The sequence below is a fragment of the Stegodyphus dumicola genome, chromosome 6 (assembly GCF_044657685.1).
Source record: "Stegodyphus dumicola isolate Sdum_Otavi_A_Nest chromosome 6, ASM4465768v1".
Taxonomy (NCBI): Eukaryota; Metazoa; Arthropoda; class Arachnida; order Araneae; family Eresidae; genus Stegodyphus; species Stegodyphus dumicola.
In genome coordinates, this window is record NC_140773.1 from 70,555,089 (window position 1) to 70,580,598 (window position 25,510).

Sequence of the window (25,510 nt, forward strand, 5' to 3'; positions counted from 1 at the left end):
ATAAAACACCGTGTCGAGCAATTAAGGGAAGTCTAGCTTTACGGGCTCGAAACTTCTGTATACTAGCTGTAATGTGTGGGTTCCGTGAAAATGTCTTACTGAGGATCACCCCAAGGTAAGGGACTTGCTTGGCCCAGGGAATAGAACATCCATAAAAGTGAAGATTTCTTTTGAATTTCTGCTTTCTGGAGAACATGATGACTTGGGTTTTGCTTATTTCGACCTGGATTTTCCATTTGATGAGCCAAGTCTCTAATGCATGTATGTAGTTTTGAAGGTGTTGTATGACTGAACCAGCAAATGCACCTTGGGAGAGGATCGCTGTGTCGTCTTCATACATAGCTAATGTTGTGTCGTGTATTTTTTGGGATGTCATTTGCGTAAATATTGAAATAAGTAGGACCTAAAAGGTACCCTTGCGGGACCCCGGCCCTAATAGGATAGCTTGAAGAGTTTGTCCCTGAAACGTGAACAACAAAGTTTCTACCTGTCAGGTAGGACTTGGTGATGTTTGTGATGTAGTCTAAACCCTCAGACTGTGTAATTTGTAAGTGAGGCCCTCCAATCAAACTCTGTCGAAGGCCTTAGCTATATCGATGAAAATTCCTCCTGTAAATTTTTGGTTCTTCATAGCTTCTGACATCATTTTTACTACTTTGTACAGTTGATTGGTGGTGCCGAGTTTCTTTCTGAATCCGAACTGACATGGAATAATAATATTGTGCTGTTCGATATGGTCATTCATGCGCTTCAGCAGAGCAGCTTCAAAAATCTTGCTAAGAGATGATAGCAGACTAATAGGTCTGTAGGAGTCTAGGCTTAAAGATGGTTTGCCGGGTTATATTCTCAGTCTTCCATGATTCAAGGTAGTATTGCAACTGTAGAATGGGATTGGAGATTTTACAAAGGATGAAGACGATTTTCATAGGAAATTTCTTTATCATCTCATTCGTGATGCCATCGTGATTTTTCTGTGCCATAACAAGCTTTCCTAAGGTTGTGACCGCTGAGGCTTCGTATGAACACTCCATAAAACCTAGCAAAATTTAAGGCCTCAGATCACCTGTTATTAACTTTGATTTTTTAAGATGATTAACAGAGTTAAATAAATTCCTCTGAATAACAGTACAACAGACTCCTCTATGATTAACTTTCAAAAAGAAAATGAATGTTGTATCAATAAATGAAATGAAAGAAAAATGAATATTTGAGCAATAATTATGTAAGAAAAGTAAAGGTACTAATACTTACTTCGTTGAAGTCATTTTCGGGCAGAGCACTATAGCCAAGTACAGAGAGTTTCTTAAACATTCTATATATAGTGTCATTCTTGTTTTGGAAGTCTTTCCAGTTAAATGATGTAGCATTCTTCCATGCATTTTTAGCGAATTCTGCTCCTTCAAGCTCTACTTTTAACTAAATAACATAGAAACATAGGTATATTAAGTAAATCATCTTTTAAAATTACGTGTTTATTTGAATATCAAATGGAAAAAAAATATAAAGCATGAAGTTATTTAACTGAGGCTTTATCCTTCATTTTTGAATCCTGGCTCACTATCGCCATGTAAGAATTCAAATTAGTTCAAATTTTTACCAGTTCTACTAAATGAGGTTTCTCGTACCCTGTTAGTGTCCTTCGTGTGGTAAATGTTTAAAATATTCTCTTCTGTGTCATGAAATAGTATTACAAATATATACGACATGTGCATAATTTTAATCTTTGGATTGAAAATGTATGTTACAGAATTTTGGGAAAAAAAAAAAAAAAATAAAATAAATAAGAATTTAAAAAAAAAAAAAATCTGAAATTTTTCAGATTTTAAATTACGTCCAAAGGGGCGTTTTTTTAACGTTTTGAGTGTTACCTTTATTTATTAAATATCATATTCTTTGCACTTAAACCATAAAATTCAGTTCAAGAGCAATATCGCAAAATAATGTTAAATTAAGCATATCTTTAGAATTTCCGATATACACAGTCTCGCGAGCTGGAGATAAAAGTATTTTTTTTCTACATAACGTTGCCATTTCTCGCTTTTAAAGCATTGAGTTTGTAAATCAAAAATTCGTTAAAGTTTTACAAAATATAAAATCTATAATAAAACAAATTCCAAATTTGGGATTTCAGATGCCCATATTCGCAGTAGGATTTCAAATTCCTTCAAATTCATTCAAAATTCGATGGCTCTATGTACCATTGTTTTATCACAATGCGAGAAATAGACAATCATTTATGCAGATTTTTCATTATTTAATTTCTTCAAATATAATGCAGGACTCTAACATTTTGTGGCAACAGTTTGAAAAGTGAACCGACGTTTATGAGTCCGACGCAAAATGCCAAAACGAAAGCAATAGTCCTTCGGGACTGAAATCCCTTTGGACTAAAAAGAACATGTAAAATATTAATATTTATTTTCCCCGATTTTGTGTTTTTTATTTATTTCAGAAAATTTTGCAAAATGTATTCAACCTTCACCAGCCTGATTCCAAGTTTCTTGTTTGAATCTACTTCGTTCCTTATTTGAGGAATGATGAATCTCTATTATACATTTGAGGAACGACTTCCTCCTTCGTCACTTAATTTTTCCACAACTGCTTAATTTTTATTATTTCCAATATATTTAATAAGTTCGCTTTCTTGTCGCTCCGTTATCTGTTTAGTGACTAATCATCGCAGAACAATTTTTAAAATTTAATAAATAAGCAAGTGATAAATTTTCAATTATTATTGATGAAGTTTCACATATTAGAGATTTAGTGATTTATTAAAAAATCTAAAATCCACGATTTCGAACACGTTTTATCAGGTTTTATTGATCCATATTGAATTAGAGGAAAAAACGTCAGAAATAAGATTAGAAACTTTAATTTCAGTGGTAGGAAAATATGTTTAAATTAAAAACTTACAGTAAATCCCTTATCAGGTTTAACGCAGACGACCCTTGTGTTATATTAGATGAAAATCTGGTATTTGAGCAAAAGCTAAAGAAAGATTTCTACATGTTAGCACTTAGCATTCTATCTACCTCATCGTGTTGCCTGAAGATGTCGTAATTAATGATATTAAATAAACTATGTTAGACACTTTCTTGATAAACTTTGTTCACTATGAAGCATCAAATAATGCGAAATATCAGCAAAAATAATAGTGTATCTAAGAAATCTGATATTGAAACACTTAAAGTAGTAAACATATTTGGATCTAGAACTGGTACTAGGGATTCAAAAAGTATTTGAAAGTCCTCACGTGTTGACTTTAATTTAAACATGAGTTAAGCAAATTGTAATAGCATCATATTTAAACAGTCTGATTCGGACACCACATGACTTCCTTACGGGGAAAATTAAATTACACTCATTTTTTTTTCTGCATTTCATTTAAACTTACAGTGGCTCCCAAAAGTGTTCGAACACTTGTGGTTTTCATTTAATTAGAGCTCTATCCATTAATTAAAAGTAAACTTTCTGAATGAGATTTTAATAATAAGATCTATAATCTATTCGTAACAAAATTACATGAAATATTTTTAAATATAGCGAAACTTTATTTTTAAGAAATTATTAATCAAAGAATGGCAAATATTTTATCTCACAAAAGTCTTCGTACACTGAAATATTTTTGGTTAAAATCAAAATTAGAATTATCATTTGCCGCTTTTTTTAATTTTTGCATTGTGGTGACATTTAAAAATCGTTTGCTTTAATTTTTTATTGTTTATTTAATAATATTCTATTTATTATTGGAAAAATGGGTCGCAGTCGTAAAGAAATTACAAACAGCATTCGGAAATTGATAATTTTTCACCATAGTAGTGGTAAATCAATTCGAAATATCGCTAAATTACTTAATTTATCCCATTCTACAGTGCTGTATGTGATAAAACGCTTTAAAGAAGTAAATCGGATTGAAAACAAGGTAAGAAGAGGTCGACCGAGAAAGTTAGCTAAACGTAATGAGAGATTTAGTATTAGAAAATTTGTGAAAAACCCACGTTTGAGTGCTGTAAAAGTTTCTGAAGAATTTAATGCAAAGTTTTCTACTTCAATTTTATCTGAAACTGTTCGACGAGTTCTCAGAGAAGTTGGATTACATGGGTGTTCTGCACGTAAAAAATTTTGTGTTAGTGAGAAAAACAAAAAGCTTAGGCTTTCATTCGCAAAATCAATGATAAATACACCCGAAACGTACTAGAACAATGTCCTATTTGCTGAAGAAAGCAAATTTAACATTTTTGGTTCCGATGGTCGAATAACTGTATGGAGAAGAGAAAATGAGGAACTTCATTCTAAGAACTTAGTTGGAACAGTTAATCATGGCGGTGGAGGTGTTCTTGTGTAGGGGGTGCATAGCAGTATCAGAACTAGGTAATTTGGTATTTATTGATGGCATAATGAATCATTCACTTTATTTAAATATTTTAAGATATAATTTAAAATTATTAGCCCAAAATTTGGGTATTTGAAACAACTTTATTTTTAATCATGATAACGATCCTAAGCATACGGCTCTCAACGTTCGCCTGTGGTGTCTCTAGAATTGTCCACAGGTTTTTAAAACACCACCTCAGTCACCAGATTAAAACCCTATAGAACACGTTTGGAAAATAATGGAGGATAAAGTACGAAAACACGACATCAAAACGAAAAGCGAACTCAAAACAGTCATGATGGAAGAATGGATGAACATTGATACAGAAATTTAAAAAAAAAAAAAAAAAAAAAAAAAAAAAAAAAACTAGTAAAATTTATTCCCATACGTTTAAAAGCTGTTGTGCATACTAAAGGATATCCTACTAAATATTAATTTAACGAAAAATGAAAAGATTTACTAATATGTCAAGATTTTTTTTGAAGTGTACGAAGACTTTTGTGAGATAAAGTGTTTGTCATTTTTTTTATTATTAATTTCTTAAAAATAAAGTTTCGCTATATTTTAAAATATTTCATGTAATTTTGTTACGATTAGATTATAGATCTATTAAAATCTCATTCAGAAAATTTACTTTTAATTAATGGATAGAGCCCTATTTCAATGAAAATCATAAGTGTACGAACACTTTTGGGAGCCACTGTATTTCCTCCAATTTCATTAGAAATAGATTTCTTATTCACGTAATTCAGCTCGCAAGGTAAAAATACATAAAACCTCAAAATATCTTCATCAAAAATTGAAAACTATAGAAAAACATAAAACACTTAATACAGTTAAAACAATTAAAAAAACAATTTTTGGAATTAAAATTAGAGTTTCTACGCAAAAGCAAGCAATTTGGCCAGCAGGCAAGAAGGCAGATTTTTAGGTACACAAAATGAAAAAAGTTTACTTTTGTTCCCACTCGGCAAAAAGACACTAAAGGTGCAGAAACTGTTCTGCTAAGTGTCAAATGTAAACAAAATATGGTTAAAAGTAAAAAAAAAAAAAAAAAAAAAAAGTAGGCTTAGCCACATTTAAAATTTTTTTTTAATTGTTGATAATTCTGTAACTATTGCATGGAGATTAACTAAAGGCATAAAAACCTTAACAGAAAGATAAGAACAACTTAATTTTAAAGCAAAAAATGTGCAATTTACCAGCATATCAGAATGAAATAAAACTGAGCTCACCGAGTACCAGAGTGGGTATATATATATATATATATATATATATACACTATTGGTGCGGCCGATTGCAACCAAAAAGAGTGGTGCAGAACTACATGTTATAGCAGTCCTATATACAAAATGTCAACGGTCTGAGGCTACTCGGTTTTGAGTTATGCGAGATACATATATATACGTGCGCAAGTCATGAAAAAAAATCTCTTCTGAATCCATTTTATGATCCGTTAGGGGAAAAAGATTCCTTTATTTTGTCCTTACGTACACATGTCACGCAAAAAATCGTTATATTGCATTCGATAGCGGTCAAATGGATATTTTCTCTGAAATATGATACTCGGAGTTCTTCCTGATTACAATACTTCCTATACTTCGTACAAGGAAGTAAAAATGAAAGCTTCCTGACCAGGATTTAAATTCAGCCCGGACTTCCATTTTTAAGATATATTGTAATTCTGTCTAGAACCATCCAAAGCCCCAAGACCAATAAGTTAATAAAACTAATACTGGTACTTGAATGAATTAAAAGCATTCTTCACTTTCCCGGAAAAAAGCAAGGTATGCGAGAAAACTTGAATATCTTAGGAAAAATATCCACCATGTTGAAAACTTATCCTATAAAAAAGTAATTTTTTGAGCTGTAGCCATCTAGTCAAGAGAACAATAAATAAATCAAAAGGGAATATAAAGTTGTAAATTTACCTTCTTTCTAAGAATACTGTACCTTTCCTGCATTCTCGGTAACGTATATAGTTGTTGTTTATTTATCCAGCTTTATTTATCTTATTATTTTATTCAGTTTTCTAAACGTTATTTAACTAATTCATGATTTGCTTATTTTCTTTTATTTTTTATTACATTTAAGTTTACATATTTGTGATAAATTTGACATAATGTTTTATAGGTTTATCTTTTTATATTTTATTTAACGTTAATTATTTATTTATTATTATTAACTCAAATGGGCGTTAGCCTAGAAGGATTATTACTCTCGAAATGGCATTTTGCGTCGAATCACTTTTGCCTTCAATTCAGTGGAACGACTTTAAATTGTTGTTTAAAGGAATTAAATAATGAACAATCTGCATGAACGTATGTATATTTCTTGCACTGTGAAAACGTAACGGTTCTTAGAGTCATCCACTTTTGAATAACATAGTCCTCCACTCTAACATGTGCACCTGGAAGCCCGAATTTGGAATTTCAAACTTGTTTTATGCCTATTCCGTATTTTCTAAAACTTTAACGAATTTTTGATTAAAAAACTCAACAGTTTCAAAGCGAGCAGTGGCAACACTATATGGAATAAAATATTTTTATCTCGAGCCCGCGAGACTGTCTATTGGAAGTTATAAAGATAAACAGTTCTTAAATATTTTTAGTTCAGTGTGGTATTAGCCCAAATGCTGTAGAAACGTGCATATGTGTGTAAATGGGGGGAAAAAAAACCGTTCTTTTGAGTAAAAATAAAATTTTAAAGCTATAGCTTTGCACGAAAAAATTTATAAATTAATAAGACATATATTACATCTAATTGAACTTTTAAAATTAAATAAAAGTATACAAGAAAAGAAGCATATTAACAATTAAAATTATGAGAATATAATATTCCATTTTAAAGTTAATACAAAAAAAACAACAATTGTATTTTTGAAAAAAAAAAAAAAAACTTTGTTTTTTTAACAATATGAAAGAATTAGCTTGTGGTTCAAGGATAAAAATCAAAACTTCATAATGGTCTGAATTGCTGGGACGATCAGCATTATTATTACCAGTATTATTATTATACCTTTAACATTTTTTTTGAAACAAGGATTTCAGTGATTGCAAAAATACAGAAATTAAAATAATTCCGAATATTCTGAAAGCTACGCGAATTTTGAATGCAAATGCTGTTGATTTTGCCCGAAATGAAAGAGAAATCTGTGCAATAAATAAAATTATTGATTTTTGTCAGTAGTAGAAATTTTTTATCAGTACACACAACAAACCATTTTATAGGAATTTATTTAAGAGGTAAATCTACTGAAGAAGTCATCGATATTTACGTTTAAATTTCTCTTTGACGGAAAGCTACTTCTAGTAAGTCATAAATGAGTAATAAAAGAAATCCTTTTGTAATAATTAACATTCGCATATCTACTCTAACAATTTCCGTATCATAATTTGCTAAATTCAGAATATCCAACTGAAAATAGAAATAGATTTTTAGTGTTAATATAACACGTGGCATAATTAATTATAAACTAATAAATATCTTCAATACTTCTGCTAAAGTTCACTTCTAAAATATATTCAGTGTCTTCCGAGCCGAGAAGTGTGAGAAATCAATTATATTCTATCCGGAGTATATCTTTCAGTGGTAGGGTACGAACTGCGTCAAATTTGATCGAAAATCACCGTCCCCCTCTTTTCTAATCCACGAACTGCGCGACGTTTCCTGTCCCCCATTTCTTACCAAGAAGATTGGGTGCTACAAAAAGTCGTTTATCGCCATTAATGGAACATTCTATTGAGACTGCAAGCCTTTATTTTCGTTTATCAATATTGTAAAAATTGTGCATGTAAAACAAATATTAATTTAAAGTCTGGCGTGTGCTAAAAAATAAATTTCTTTTACACTCATTTTAAAGTTTTATGATGCTTAAAGTAATGATGAGCCAGATCTTTCTTATTCTCTGTAAGAATTAAAAACTTTCCAAGTTGTAGATTTTAGTCGCTGATATATATATATATATATCAGTTTTGAATAGTAAAATTGATAGATTAATGACATATACAAAACTGATACATAATCAACGTATCAAATATGGTTACAGCCGAAAACATCGCGACAAAAACATTGCAGACGAAAATGTCGCGGAGAAAACAACGCAAGGCGAAAACGTCGTGCTACAAAACATCGTGGGAGAAAACATCGCAAAGAGAAAACATCGCAATTCTAAAACATCGTGGTACAAAACATCGTCGTCGAAATTAAAGCGGTTAAAAAACTTCTCAGTTTAAAAAATCGTCGTTGAAAATATCGTGGTAAAAAATAAAGTATCTACAAATCATCGCATGACGATAACATCGCAGACATGCTTTAATAACTGTAAATGGATATTCCCATAATGACTTGTGAGCGCAAGATGGAAAGAAGGATAACTTTTACTTTCATATTCTTTATTAATTAATAAATTTTTGCTGAGAAAATAAAAAGGAAACTTAAGCATAGAAAATTAATGCAACTTATAGCACTTAATAGAATTTTAAACCGGCATAGTTAACTAACAAAGGCCATTAATAAATCATTTTTATGAAGTTTTTACTGGAAATTTTTCATTAAAAGTATAATCTATAAAACGCATTTAATTTTCTATGCTTAAGTTTCCTTCTTACTTTTTCAGCAAAAAATTTATTAGTTAATAAAAAATGTTATCAGGTTCAATATTCCGTCTTACTTTCTTCGGGAACATGCAAGGACCTGACTCGGAACAGAGAGCTTACTAAAGCTATGTTCAATAACTGTGGGAAGTAGACAGGATACACAAGAAGGGTATACAAAACCCTTTATTTTTCTCTATTTACAATAATTTCCGTAGTTCGGAATACAAAGACCCACTACTCGTGGTCTAAACGTAAGAATATAAAAATATAACTAAATGCTAACTTAACTTTGAAATAATAAACGTGGAAGATTGGCCTTATATTAACAGGAAGCCGTATGTAGTACAGAGAACTGTGAACACTACAATACGTTTAAAGTTATCAAGAGGATTAAACTTCTGGCCTGGAAGACAACCAGCAACTGAGTAAAACTTCTAAGTTAAGCGACCTGCTTCGACTAACCCTTTCTCTCTCTCGCTTGGCAAAAAGCCACAACTTAAGTACTTGGCGTTCGCCAGACAAATTTTGCATAAATACGTTAACGCCTATAATTCTGGCCGGAAGTAGAAAATAAGAAGTGATAGTAAAGATTTAAAATAAAATAAACGTTAGTAAAACTTAAGATCCTTACATACTTCCCGCCAGAGTTCATTAGTTTGAAACTGAGGTCTAAAACGACCTTGTTGAAAACTTTTAGCTCTAGAATCTAACGCGAGGCCAATCTTTTACAAACATTTTTCGCTAGAAACTAGAAATTTAAAAGAAAGAAATTTGTTTTTACAATAGCAGCTCCCAGGACACGCAATTTTTTCATCTGTACTGCATCTAAACAGATGCTTTTATTCAAATCTGGTTCCTTCCAGAGATCTGGAAGGAAAATTAGTTTAATGAAATGTTACACAATGAAATGGCAAGTAACATGTATAATTATATTTCTCTTAACATTCTTATTTCATTCATGAGCATTTTAATTATCTCTCCCCGTGCTCTCTGACATGTGTTGTAAAAGAACACCGAACACGAATGTGTTTATGTATACGTGTTCAACACTTCCTCCTACCATCAAAGCACTAACGTGTTAAAAATTCAACATACCAAGACCTCGTAACACACCCTAACTTCAACTCTAAACCCTGAGGTACTATTCTGAAAGTGGCTAACTCTGAAGTGTAGCGTCAGAGAGCCTAACTACATTCATTCAACCTTTAACACATATTCACCATGATTTGGTCTTTTTACAGTCACACGAATAACAAATTTTTAACATTACTTTCACTTTTACCATATCACGGTATTTCTTAACATTTGAAATAACAGTTCACATTGTATATAAGAACATATTAACATGCCGTTAATTTTACGCATTTGACAACATACATTAGTAGTACATTGTTAACTTCTATTCTTTTCAAAGCAAGCGCCAATTTTTCTACATTGAAATACTACATTTCAAAATGTCTTTCAGACTAAAACTTCTTTCTTGCCAGAATGTTTTAAATAAAATTTATACAATAACTTTTACAATATTTAAGTATTTACACATCGCTATTATACATCAACTTTAGTTTTACGCGCGAGTAATTGAAAAACATAATACCAAAATCGGTAACAACTCATTTCTCGCCCTTTTGGCGATAAAGGTAGACCTCGCATGAGGTAAAACTTCTTGAAATCTGCCACTTGCAGTAAGAATGAAAGATTAACTTAAGTTTGCAAAGTAACATAAAATTTTACTTATCTTTGTGATATTCGGACATTCTTTCCTGAGCCCAGTCCTGGAAGGTAGCGTATATTCTCGTTTGATTTATCCTCCTACGTGTGCGGGCTCGTCCTTCAGGGCCTTCCTCTAGAAGCTTTCTTTTTTCTCCAGTTCGGTCACCCTTGAATACCTTCTTTTTCGCCTCTGCCTGTGGTCTTGGCCGTTTGATGGCAGCTGGTCTTGGCGGAACCGGGAAACTTCTTTCGCGTTCCTGCTTGGACCTCGTTGCTGGCCGTTCAAATTTTCCTTGTAACTTTTCCTCCGCCGCTGGTGGCCCTTCCGCAGTTCGGCGACATTTGCTGCGGAGAGTCCTGTCGGATGAGTAGATCTTCCGTTTTAGAGCCGGGTTATAGTTGCCGTCATTTCTCCTGGCTCTCTTTGCATACGTCGTCCTTCTCCCTTCTTCATTCTGGGGGTGTTCGTGAGCTCTCTTTTCTGGACGGTGGAACGGCTTCTTTTTCTTGTTACCTTTAATTTTCCCGCGGGGAAACTTTCTTTTCACTTGCTCCTGCCTCTTAATGGCTTGCCCTTGTACTTGTCGTTGTTCCACCTCTGGAGCTTGTGCCTGCGGTGTCTGCCGTGCCGGATCCTGCAAAAGATCTGTAAATATTTGCATTTTATTACGATCATAGTAGGGCTTGATTTGATCAATATTTGCGGAACAGGTTTCACCATTCCTGGCTTTTAACACTACTACAGCGTGAGTTATTTTTTCTATGACATATGGTCCTTCAAATCGTGGAAAAAATTTGGCAGTTTTATCTTCTGGTGCTGAAGAAAGTGAATGCTTAATTTTTAATACTTCATCCCCTACTTTATAAGTTACTCCCCGTCGTTTCAAGTCATAATACAGCTTTTGTTTTCTCTGTGCTACTTCAGTATTCTTTTTTGCTTCTTTAATTAGTTTTTCTATATCACCCATTTTAAATTCTGGGGCTCTTTGTTGCACATAAAATAATTTATCTAACGGCGTTATAATCTTTCTGCCTAAAAATAACTCAGCAGGAGTTTTGCCCGTTGTATCATGTTTTGCGGTCCTAAGGGCGAAAGCAAATTCATTGACATAGTTATCCCAGCTTTTATGAAAATTTTTAACATAACTACGGATAATTTTCACTATATTTCTATTGACCCGTTCCGCTATATTTGATTGCGGCCGATACGGGACCATTTTTAAATGACGTATGCCCAGTTTTTGGCACATGTCTTCAAATATATTACTTACAAATTGAGGACCATTATCCGATATAACTTTTAGGGGCGCCCCGTATTTTAAAATATATTTATTTAAAATAGAATCAGTAACTAATTTCGCGGATGCTCGTTTTAAGAGAACAATTTCGGTCCACTCACTAAAATGATCAACCATAACAAGGAGATAGCGACTTTTATTTAACTGACTTTTTGGGAAAGGGCCCAATAAATCGATGCCAATTATTTCATTTGGAAATACGGATTTAATACTATTTAGAAACCCGGCCGGGCGGAAATTAATATAATTAACTGCTTGACATGTTGGGCAGGACTGGACATACGCCCTTGTTAACTTTTGCAGTTCAGGAAAGTAGACTGCCTCGCGTACGCGTTGGATAGTTTTTCGAATACCAGCATGAGAAGCTAAAGGGCTGTCATGGAGCTCCTGCAGGATATTTAATCTAAGACTATCTGGGATAACAGGTCGAAATTCGTTGTTGGAATTCGTAGTTTTTGTATAAAATAATAGACCATCTATTAGTTCGTAATGGGCCGCCCTATTTCTTATCGCCACAATATCTTGGTGGCTAAAATTTTCAGGATTCTTTAAATACTCATAAATGCTTCCAAACTCAGGATCCTTACCCAGTTTGGTTATTACAGTTTCTCGGGAATTTATTGTACATGCTGTGAGCATTGCCACCTTTACAGTATTACCTTCTTCATCTATTTTAATTCTGGATAGGGCATCTGCTACGATATTTTCCTTTCCGGGGGTATGCTTAATTACCAGATTATATTCTTGTAGCTTGAGTGCCCATCTTATTAACCTTGGAGATAAGTTTTTCCCTGAGTACAATCTAGTTACCGCCGCATGATCAGAGTATACTGTTATTGGCGCCTTTCCAAAATAGACTCGGAACTTTTGCACTGCTAACAGAACTGCAAGTGCCTCTCTCTCGGTCGCGGAATAGTTTCTTTGTGTTTGATTTCGGCTGATTAGTTCGGCTAAAAAATGCCACGGGCTGTTGATTTTGCGAAAGTACCGCTCCTACCGCATAATCCGAAGCATCCGCTGAAATTTCTAAATTCTCATCCTTTTCAGGAAATTTCAACACAGGGGCTTGCGTTAATGCTTGTTTTAATTTTTCGAAAGCACTATTGGCTTCGGCCGTCCACGAGAATCTTGCCTTTTTCCTTTTTAATTTTAACAATGGTTCAGCAATAGCTGCAAAATCTTTTATAAAGGACCTATAATATGAACAAAGTCCTAGAAAAGAAGAGAGCTTTTTTGCCTTGTTTGGAGTCGCATACTTTTGTACAGCGATTATTTTTGATTCGTCTGTCTCGATTCCTTTCTGAGATATTTTGTAACCTAAATATTTTAATTCAGGGGCTGCAAATTTGCACTTTTCGACATTATCTTTTAGACCGGCCTCATTTAATAAAGAAAACACCTGTCTTAAATTCTGTACATGTTGGTCGAGATTATCACTAGTAATAATGATATCGTCTAAATAGATAAATGTGGACTTTCCAAGAACAGGCCATAACACAATGTCCATACATCGCTGAAATGTTGCCGGTGCCTCTGAAAGGCCAAACGGCATACGCAAAAATGCATAAGTGCCAGACTTGGTTATAAAAGCAGTCTTAGGCACGTCCTCAGGCCTAACCCCTATTTGAAAATAACCAGTCGTTAAGTCTAAAGTCGTCATATATTTGGTGGATGTTATGTTCCTTAGAATTTCTTCAATAACAGGTAACGGATATTTAGTTATGGAGTTTAATTTACGAATTTTTAATTGCGAATCTCCACCTTTTTGGATGTGTCAATGGATAGTCATTATTTTTCTTACATAAAACCACCGGGCTAGCATAACTACTTGAGATGGACGTTATGATCTTTTTACTTAGCATATCGGTGATATGCCATTCTATAATTTTTTCCTTATTCGTATCATACCGGTATGCTTTGTGGCGAACTGGCATTGAATCTCCGGTGTCAATACTATGGTTAGTAACCTGAGTAAATCCTGAAATATCACTAAATAACGAAGCAAATTCACTTAGCACTTGTCGGAATCTTCGTTGCTCGTCATTAGGCAGGTGGTCAAGATTTAACATCGGCGGTTCAGCCTTTTCTCCACGAACTGGTTTCATCGTCAGCTTAAGGGACGCTTCATTAAAATCCAGCGTTGCTTGTGCCTCTGAAAGAAAATCTATTCCTAAAATAATATGTGCTTGCAGATTCTTTACTATGAAAAACATAACCTTTACTTGTTCGTCCTTGATACGGACATACAGCGGTAATTTACCTATACACTTACATCTTTCTCCTTGCGCCGCTAACACTGTCGTATTATCCGAATTATATATGCGATATTTCCGAAAATACTTCCTAAAAAAATCTTCTGCCACACAGGAACACTGCGCGCATGTATCCAGGAGTGCGGTGGCTGGGATATTATTCACCAACACTTCAATCTTCGGAAGAGTCAAATTTTTCACCATTACTGTATTTAACTTGAAGGAAGAGGGATTTTCTTGGCCTTCGGATTTCCGCACCCTCCCGTCAGCAGAAATCCGTTTTAGTTTAAATTATTTTTCATTTCCGTGCTTTCCTTCTTTTTCCACTGGCCTTGAGACTTTTTTCCTGGATTGCTATTGAACTGTCGACGTTCGCCGGCTGTTTTTGAATGCTCGGGTTACCTTGCCCACTGATTCGCTTTGCTTCCGTAGCCGTGTGCTTGAGTTTGCTGTAGTCTTAGCGCACCAAATTGGTTTCGCTGTTGATATTGGCGTCTTCTTTCAATGTCCGCCGTTCTTCTACTTTCAAACTGGATTGCTAGCTCAAATAACGTTTCCAGTGTAGTCGGATTTCTTAATTCAATAAAGTCTTGCACTTGGGGCAGTAACCTCGGCAAAATCACTTGAATTATCTCAGGATCCGGACGGTTTCCATACAAGAGTTTGAAGACGTGAATTTTTCTTAAAATAAAGCTTGAGAGATTTTCGATTCTTTGTTGATATATACTGAAAAGTTCCGTTTCTAATTTCGCACGATCCCTTACAACAGGGAAGGCTTTTAGTAGGGCAGTCTTGAAATTTTCGTAAGTATAGGTGGGACTTCCTGCTTGACCCAAGAGTCTTCTGCCTATGCATTTGAATCAATTAAGCGCTTGGCCCCTCAAAGCGCTGGTAGCTAAGGTAACTTTTTGAAATTCGTGCACGGGGTAGAGCATGAAGTGGTCATCCAATTTTTCCAAAAAACTGGTTACCGGTGAGTTTCCATTAAATGTTGCTTCTGGTTTCATCGAAGCGCGCATGGTCTGGACGATGTAACCAAATCCTTCCAGGGCGGCAGCTGGCATTTCTGGATTCTGAGCCGCTTCTGCAGGTAGCACAGGTTCTTCTTGAAACTCGGCCATGGTTATTCTTCTTCGTTGGGCGCCACTATCAGGTTCAATATTCCGTCTTACTTTCTTCGGGAACATGCAAGGACCTGACTCGGAACAGAGAGCTTACTAAAGCTATGTTCAATAACTGTGGGAAGTAGACAGGATACACAAGAAGGGTATACAAAACCCTTTATTTTTCTCTATTTAAAATAATTTCCGTACTTCGGAATACAAAGACCCACTACTCGTGGTCTAAACGTAAGAATATAAAAATATAACTAAATGCTAACTTAACTTTGAAATAATAAACGTGGAAGATTTGCCTTATATTAACAGGAAGCCGTATGTAGTACAGAGAACTGTGAACACTACAATACGTTTAAAGTTATCAAGAGCATTAAACCTCTGGCCTGGAAGGCAACCAGCAACTGAGTAAAACTTCTAAGGTAAGCGGCCTGCTTCGACTAACTGCTTCCTCTCTCTCGCTTGGCAAAAAGCCACAACTTAAGTACTTGGCGTTCGCCAGAGAAATTTTGCATAAATACGTTAACGCCTATAATTCTGGCCGGAAGTAGAAAATAAGAAGTGATAGTAAAGATTTAAAATAAAATAAACGTTAGTAAAACTTAAGATCCTTACAATGTGAAAGTAAAAATTATCCTTCTTTATAACTTGCGCTCACAAATCATTATGGGAATATCTATTTACAATTATTAAAACCTGAAAAAAAAAAAAAGCATGTCTGCGATGTTATCGTCATGCGATGATTTGTAGATACTTTATTTTTTACCGCGATATTTTCGACGACGATGTTTTCAAACTGCGAAGTTTTTGAACCGCTTTATTTTCGACGACGATGTTTTGTACCACGATGTTTTAGAACTGCCATGTTTTCTCTTTGCGATGTTTTCTCCCACGATGTTTTGTAGCACGACGTTTTTGCCTTGCGTTGTTTTCTCCGCGATGTTTTCGTCCGCGATGTTTTTGCCGCGATGTTATCGGCGGACACCATCAAATATGTAGCTCACCTTAAATAAGTTTCTTGTCTAGATAAATATTAACAAATCTTCTTAGATAGCAGAATGGTTTTAACTTTCAAATTTACCATTTTAGGTAAAAAGTTCTAATTTAATTATAAATATTATCTTTATTAAATCTAAAAATTGGACTTCTTAAGTCATTCTAAATTCACACTAATATTATTGCAATATATTCCCGTATTAAGCTTTCCATTTTTAATTATTGAAGTTATTTTAAGGTTATTTAACTGTTATAAATTCCATATTTTAATACTAAAAACGTTTAAATATTTATTCTGTTTTCCACCTGATGTACTTTGGCATACATTTAATTTCTAACACACATTTAATTAATAAATTAATAATTATGAGCGTCAGCAGAATTTTCATAATTAACAAAAAAAATTAATAAAAAAAAATAAACTCCCTTATATTCATATCCTGGGATTTTCAGTTCCCTTTTAATCCATTCCTTTTTTACATATTGTTGCGCTGTACTAAAGTTTTCATGTATGTAGAATTTATATACTTTGTATTGTATTTATGCCAATTTATATGTAAATGATAATTTTTACAAGTTCTTGCATCACAACTCTAGTTAACAGAAGATGTTCTAACACCTTGGCAAAGCTTAATCTTCAGCATGTAGCTTATTTTCCAACCTAGTTTCAGGCTGAATTATTTGTAAAATTAATTACTTGAAATTATTTGTTAACAAAGATGGTCGCTAAATCACGCTAATAATATATCTAATTGTTGTAATTTATAATGCAACGAGTTCATGTGATTTATAATGTAATTCATTTATAATTTTTCAGCTGTATTGAAATTAATAGCAGATACTCATAATGATATACATTTAGATTACAATGATTTAGATTGCCATTGTCTTCTTCACTCATGCTTTTATGCTACATTCCTAATATTTCATAATGGCATACAGGTAAGTTTAACTCATTCACCAAACATGCAAATTTCTAATTCAGCCCACTTTTGTTCTTACGTGTGCTGTATCTTCTATTTTCTTTAATATATTGTTCAGCCTAATTTCAAAAGGTCTTTTGGAAAAGTCACTAAACATTGGTAGTTCCACCCGAGTTTCTAGTCCCCAGCTCTTCCTTTTTTTATACTTATTTACTGTATAAAAATGTAACGTAAAAATGAAGTTCATTAAGTAAAAATACTCTTTTAATTTATTCTTTAAAAATATTGCAAAAGTTTTTACCTTTACCTTAGCATAACCTTTTACAAATCCCTCTAATAAGAAAAAATAAGGAAAGAAATTAACTCAGTTTCGGTGATTGATACCTCGGTGAAAATTATATGTAACATTTTTCCAAAAGCATAGAGTTTATATGGATATCAATAAATTAAGAAATATTTCTCCATCTAATTTTCTTAACATGTTTATTCCAGAATTTTCTTTTCACACTGTAGCGCTTAACTTTATGAGTTTTCTATAATCATACAATTTCTCTAACCATGGCAACTTTGTATACCTTCTGACAAGTAGTTATATTTTTTAACCACTGTATTTTAATTCCTGTTGGCTATCAGTACATTATTCACTTGTTTCACAAGTGCAACTTTTATTTTATACGCAAATCTACGTAAAGTAGCATTAAAACTTCAGTTATGCGGACCTCCTGATCGATTGCTTGTTTTAGATTGAATGAAATTAAGCTTAATGTTACTGTTAATTAGCTTGTTATTAATTTAATTGTATGTTTCTAACTAATTACATGTTCAGATATTTCCAAGTATATTACACAAACTTTTGCATCCTAATTTTTAGTTTTTGGTTACAAAAATAAGCTTTTATTTATTGAGAGGCCTGATTGATTATATTAATTTGCAGTACTGTTTATCTAATTCTTTTCTTCTAGATAAATTTTAGAAAAACTTTTTAGTATAATAATTTAAATTTATTTACAATTTTTACGTCAGTGATCCAAATGCATAGTAATGTTGTTATAATAGATTTCATGCTAAGCTTTTTTTTAAATTTAACTATTAATTTCTGCAAACATTTACATGATTGCATTAATTAACGAAAAATATTTCTAGCACACTTTAACACACATTGATATGGAATAATTTTTTGCATTCTATTAAATTTTCCAGTCTAGTTCAGACATCTTGACTATTATTGATGTAATTTATTAAAAATATAATTTATATGCTTTATAATTATTTAATTTATGATATTATTATCATAAATGAAAGATGTTTGTAATGCTAATATGTATGTTTACCAATACCTTTTATTTTCTTTGTTAGCTGTCGCATTTATTACTGTTATTCAAGTAATTAGCCTGCTTGTTAGATATATTTTACTTGTTCTTGTGATATGTAATTCTATTTATTTATTTTTATTTTCCTCTTGGCTACAATTGGCTTCGAAAAGTTAAATTGTAACCCTCGAGGCAGCAGGGGGGGGGAAGAAATTTTGATTGGCGCAGTTAGACTATAGCTCGACCCGGGGGGGATTTTCATTAGCGCAGTTGGAGTACACCCCTTTCAGTTATCAGTTGGTGGTGCTAAACAATTATATCACGAGGGTACGCAAGGAGCGATGAGAAAATTCCTTATATTCTCCCTCACGTAAAGGACAAGTGGGAAAGCGCACGAAATGCAGTCGAGCTAATTCAGATGCTGACGAAATACCGTCTACCACAATTTACTTCCAGCGTCACTGTGAAAAGTGTACTCTTTCGGAGAGAAGAAAAGGACAAATTACTTACTAGAACTCAAACCATGGATCTTCCAACTGCTGATTGAATATGGTAGCTACGTTCGAGAGGGAATGAGAAAATTCCTTACTTACCGATTATTGAATAAACGTAGATTACGTTTTATTAATTTTAAATTTTCATTATTAGGAAATTTAAAAAACTACTTTTAGTTTTTAACTTAACCTATTTTTAATTTAAAATTTATGCTTTTTTCTTTATTTTAGAGTTCCTCAAGACACCTAGCGGTTAAGATTAGTTTAAATATTTGTTTAATCGGTACTATTCCGTTTCAAGACCGTAAAAAAAAAATGCAGCGAAAGCGTATGCGCAAAGGCGCCAAATCTAGGAAACGCGCCCATTTAACAGTGCGCCAAATCTAGCGTATGCGCTGATTTCAAATTGCGTTAAGTTTAGATAGTTCTATATTTCTTAAGACGCCATTGAAATAATAGTTTAATTTTTAAATCCTTTTTTGATATCCTATGGATTTATCAATTTTGGAATTGTGCATGACGAAAAGTCTGCAATAGGATTTTTTTGAAAGAAAAGACGTCATTCATTATAGAAAATTATGTTTGAACAACCAACAAGATGAAATTATGCTTTAGCGATAACTCGGTAGCGAAATAGAAATGCAGGAATCCATTCAATTATGTTTAGCCTTTTCTTTATATAAATTATAATAATGATCTGAAATAGTTATTTACTCTTATGCTTTCATTCAGTTATGTTTAGCCTTTTTTATATAAATTATAATAATGATCTGAAATAGTTATTTACTCTTATGCTTCCATTCAGTTATGTTTAGCCTTTTTTATATAAATTATTAATTTTTTATATAAATTATTCCAAAACAATAAAATCTTAGTTATTGACTATTATACTTCCTTTTTTGCGTTAGGGTTGCCGCAAATATTTTTAGCAGCATTGACATCAACAAAAGTTTGGCGATTTCTACGGTCCTCAAAACGGAATAGTACCGTTTAATTTTATGTCGGATAAAAAACTAAGGCACAGTAATTTAGAAAAGCAAATTACAATTTTTTGTCTCAACATGAGAAGCAAATCGTGGCAAGCAGCATGAATTTACTTCTCATTACATTTTTATCTTATCTTTATGTCAGTTTTTTATAAAAAAGATAATTAAATAAATGAAATAACTTTTCCTATCAAACTTTTGCGATCATACAAGTTAGAATCACACTTTTTGGAGAAAAGACAGAATCCTCAGAGAGTATATGGCGGTTATAATAATTTTAAAAAACTAATTTAAATAATGAATTACCATGTTTTCCTTATTTTCCTCAGTGAGATTGCTTGTATAGTTCCAACTTGCTTGCGTCTGCTTATTCAGCATCTTCCTAAACGCTTTATCGTGTTGCTCGAGAAACTGCACTGCTGCAGTCTCATTTTCGTTGACCTCTTTGTTCTTCATGGACAATGCAATATTAACACTTTCTGCCTTGCTATCAAACAGTAATAAAAGTAAACGGACTAAAAATTCAGCCAAATTCATTTTTGATGTAACAAATTAGCTCTTCGTTAAAGAAAACAGCTTGTTCCCTGTTGCCAAAATAAATAAATAAATTAGTATAAAAATGAATGCGGATTGCTGATTTAAAAGCAATCTAGTTTTTACAAGTTAACGATAGAAAAATGAACACTGCATTTTGTCACTTTTTAGAATAGGGATTTTAAAATTCCCTGTGCGAGACATTTCATTCTTTTATGCGTAGCTCTTTTTTTCTTATGGTAATGAGCGTTAGCGGGAAAAACTAGAAGTAGAAGAATAACTTATGATGATTAATGGAATACGAAATCTCTTTTTCATGAGAAACAGCATTGTTTATCATTTCTTTAAGAAAATTTCTCGGAACATCAGGAAATTAACTGTCGTTAACTGTAACTGTATGTCAATTATTTAAGCCTGTATGAAGGTTTAACTTCAAACAGATTCAATCTACAGCAATTTTACTCTTCATTTCTTAGGAGTTAATCATAAATAAAAACGATTATGAATTGAAATTATATATATATATATATATGTTCATAAAGAGATGCAAATACCTTATAGAAATCAATACTTAAATTCAAATTCTTTCCAGTTGAACTTATTAATTTTCAATTTTAGCTTACATATGCGTATTATTAGCTTACATATGCTTACATATGCGTACGTATGCGCTTACATATGCGTAGCTTACATATGCGTATTATTAACCTTGTCCACAAAAGATTGTTCTATTAGAGCTTTCAGATAAAAAAAGTCATAAATTAAAAATAATAAATAAAATTTTAATAAAATCTGAAATTTCAGATTTTAAATTATGCCCAAAGGGGCGTTTTTTTAACATTCTGTATGTTACATTTATTTATTAAATACCACGTTCTTCGCACTTAAACCATAAAATTCAGTTAAACAGCAATATCGCAAAATAGTTTTAAAATGAGCATATCCTTAGAATTTCCGATACAGACTCGCGCGCTGGAGATAAAATTGTTTTTTCTGTACAACGTTGCCATCGCTCGCTTTGAAATCGCTGAGTTTGTTAATCAAAAATTCGTTAAAGTTTCACAAAATATGAAATCAATAATAAAACAAATTTCAAATTTGTGCTTCCACATGCCCATATTCGTAGGAGGATTACGTCATTCACAATTCCATGGCTCTATGTACCGTCGTTTTATCACAATGCGAGAAATATACATACTTTTATGGAGATTTTTCATTATTTAATTTATTGAAAAATATTGCAGAATTCTAACATTTGGTGGATACAGTTTGAAAAGTGAAACGGACATTTATAGAGAACCAACGCAAAATCGCAAAACGTAAACAATAGTCCTTCAGGGCAAAGGCTCTTTGGACTAAAAAATAATGAGTAAAGTAAAAATAAAATTAAAAAAAATATATATAAAAATCTGAAAGCTTTCAGGTTTTACATTACGTCCAAATGGACCTTTTTTTAAACTTTTTGTGTGTTACCTTTATTTATTAAATGTCATGTTCTTCGCACTTAAACCATAAAATTCAGTTCAACAGCAATATCGTAAAATAATTTTAAAATGAGCATATCTTTAGAATTTCGGATACACAGTCTCGTGAGCTAGAGATAAAAATGCTTTTTTTTTTTTTTCGTACAGTGTTTCCATTGCTTGCTCTTATATCGTTGAGTTTGGTAATAAAAAATTCATTAAAGTTTTACAGAATATGATTTCCGAATTTGGGCTTCCAGATGCCCATATTCGGGTGGAAACGTAAGTTATTCAAAATTTCATGTCTCTAGGTACCGTTGTTTTATAACAATGTGAGAAACATACATACATTTATGTAGGTTCTTCGCTATTTAATTTCTTTAAATATAATACTGGGCTCTAATATTTGGTGGCAACATTTAGAAAAGTAAACCGACATTTCAACGCAAAATACCAAAACGAAATTAATAGTCTTTTTGGGCAAATTGCCACTTTGGGCTAAAAACTGTATAGGGTGTAGGCTACTCCAGTTTTTTTAGAAGACAGCTAATGAAGTTAATTGAAATATCATTTGCTTGTAAAAGTTTAGTAAGAAAAATTAATTCTTCATTTCGTTCCTTAATTTCTGTGCAAACGATTTTAATCTGGTAATTTGATTAAAAATTATAATAGAATTTATAAAAATAACTGTAGAAAAATTAAATTCTCTGCTTTTATCGGTGTTATTTAGTTTAATAATGAAGAACATGTAAATCCAAGAATAATTAAAAAAACTATCAAAAATTTACGGCAATTACATCTCATTGCTTGAATTAAGCACATTCTTAAGATTTCACAATTCATCACTTAATATGACATACAATCATTGTTTATATTCTACTGAAATGAGGAATGTTATATCGGAATGCTTATGGAATTAACAGATTTTTATAAATAAATAGGCTTTGGATATACAAAATCGGCTTTAAAAATTGTCAAAATAATAAAATTTTATCGATTTTCCTGTGAGGCATATGTAAAAATTGTAAGTTTGCATTTTATATTTAAATGTGTCGTGTGAGCAAACTGCAACAGTCTAAAAGTTTTATCTGTTGTTGGAAGTAAACAATGGTTGTCATTTCCTGAATATTTCCACATGCAATACATTAACACGACTCCACTTTTGTTACCTATGATGTCCCAATTTTAATATATGATGCTTGATATTCATTATAAAAAAACCTAGTTGATTACTTCGTTTAAGAAATTTATTAGCCTGAGTATCGTATTTCTGGAACTCTAGAAGGAGGAATTTGCATGATTACATATGTTTAACAAAAATATTGAGTTTGCCGATTGCTAGATTCTACTCATCTCAAGGCAAGATATTAACAAAATATAGCATTATGTGTTTTTAATATTACATCCTCAGCCAAAGACCTTTCTTTACAGTTTGGGGCTTATCTTCAACCGCCCGTCTGTAAATTTTACTGTCTGATTTGGTTCCCACCTCCCAGGGGTCGACGTAGATTAAACCTGTGAAGCTACTGGTTAGGATCTGTACTTAGCACTCTCAAGCACGGGGTTATAACATCAGTCTTCATAGGACTAGAACTATCGTTTATTCGAGGTATATTAAGGCTCGGCAAGGACTATATGGTACTGTCTTGTCTGCTTCTTGGTTGTGGGAAGGCTGCATAGATAGATTTCGAAGATTGTTCTTGGGGTTTTGGCTCCCCTTGGTCAACATCTGGGGACGAATTATGTTTTACTAGGTTCTTCTCTTTGTCGGTGGATGGACTGCCGTTCACCAGTGACTTGTGTGCAATTACTCAGACTGTGTGAATCATATAAGTCCCCCTGGATTGACCAAGGGGCTTATGCATCCTTGGATCGCATTCAGGTGTTAGGACGATTAACCCAATTTAGCAATTCTAAACTGGATCTGGGTGCCCCTTTTTCCTGGTATTGTCTGATTTGGTTACTAACCTTTACCTGCCGACCACTTCAGATAAAGATAAAAAATTCATATATTTTTCAAAGAGTACGTGAGAATAGCTGTAAGTAAGTAAAGTGTCACTTCTTCTTTTAGAAATAAAGAGAAAATCCAGATTGCTATTGATTTCTTTCCATGCGGTCAGAAAGCTAGTTGATAACACTTTCACAAAACATCCAAATTACATTTTTACCATTATTATAACACTTCGTTTCTTTTCTAGCGTTATACAAGTGTAGCACAAAAAAAAAATTGTTAAAGGCACTACCTAAGGAACTGGAATATTCAACTGGAGACTGTAAGTAGCAAAATTCGATCCGGATACCTCTTCATAGAAATGATCCACGATTTATGCTATAGTCTACTTGACTGTGAATGTGGCCTTATGCTTTAAGGGACAGGCAATAAAAATAATTTTCTCCATATTTTTCCACTAGCAACCCATGCTCACATTGAAGCAATCACAGAACTCCTAAGTTCTGCATCCCGTGGGAAGAATCGGACAAATTATTACTTTTACAGCTTCGTAAGGCACTGTTAACATTGCTTGCTAAGACACTTGTTTCTGAAAAAGCTCATGAATGCGTTAAGATTTCAAATAAAGTAATAAAATAACTCTTAAAAAATTAATATCAATATTATTAACCTAAGCCTGATGACATTTCATTTCTCTGAAAATTGGAAAACTACAGTTATTACCGTTTCTAATAAAACCAGATAAAGATAGAAAGAAACCAAAAAAACTACTTAACTCCTACTTGGAAAGGATATATGCAAGCATTATTAATTCAAGACTTTGTTGGATTCCATCCTTTTTATCTCACAACTAAATATGGAGGAACCTAATGAACAGCTAAGCGAATAATCGTTTTAGTTCAGGAACAGAGACGTAAACTCGAAAAGGGTTATTTACCCATTATTGATCAAAATAAGAGTTTATCAGAAGGCCCCTGTCTCAGGGCGTACAGCAAAGCCTCCACTTGGGCTTGGATTCAAATGATAAGAAATAAGATTTAAGTAATGCTTAATTAAAGAGATATATCCGAAGCTATCAAAATTCTAAGTAGTTGGCCCCTAAATATCGAACAAGTAGCAAAGGTATCAAGGGCCTGTAATATGGCCGAACGTAGTAATAGCTTAGAGAGTCGTAGCCAAAAGGCGAACGCGCGCTAGTCAGAAACACTAAGGTTCTCGCTCGAAGTCAGTAGAACTTCGACTTAAATAATACTCATTTGCATTAAACGCGATTCTAAAAACACATTCTGATAGGAAATTGTAAGCTGAAATTAGGATGGACAGGAAGTAACGTTAACTAAAATAACTGTTAAAATTTTAGGATAAACCTTAGAACTTAAACAAATATTTTCGATACTGAAAACATATTTTCAAATGCCAAATTTGTATTCTGTAAATATCATACCTTGGTACACAAAATCCTTAGAATTTAAGAAAATATTGTTGAACGGAAAAGAAATTGC

General features: G+C 32.8%; 1 protein-coding gene across 3 annotated transcripts in view; it reads right to left on the bottom strand.

Annotated features, from left to right (window-relative positions):
- The window catches only part of LOC118200488 (angiotensin-converting enzyme-like), a 163,202-nt gene that overhangs the window by 134,248 nt on the left and 3,444 nt on the right, over positions 1-25,510 (bottom strand). For all 3 annotated transcript variants that reach the window (XM_085818499.1, XM_085818500.1, XM_085818498.1), the window contains exons 2-3: positions 20,367-20,644; positions 1,252-1,416 (exon numbers count right to left, since the gene is read on the bottom strand). In XM_085818499.1, coding sequence (XP_085674625.1) covers positions 1,252-1,416; positions 20,367-20,597 — 396 coding nt within the window. In that variant the 5' untranslated portion in view covers positions 20,598-20,644. The remainder of the gene's footprint in view (positions 1-1,251; positions 1,417-20,366; positions 20,645-25,510) is intronic.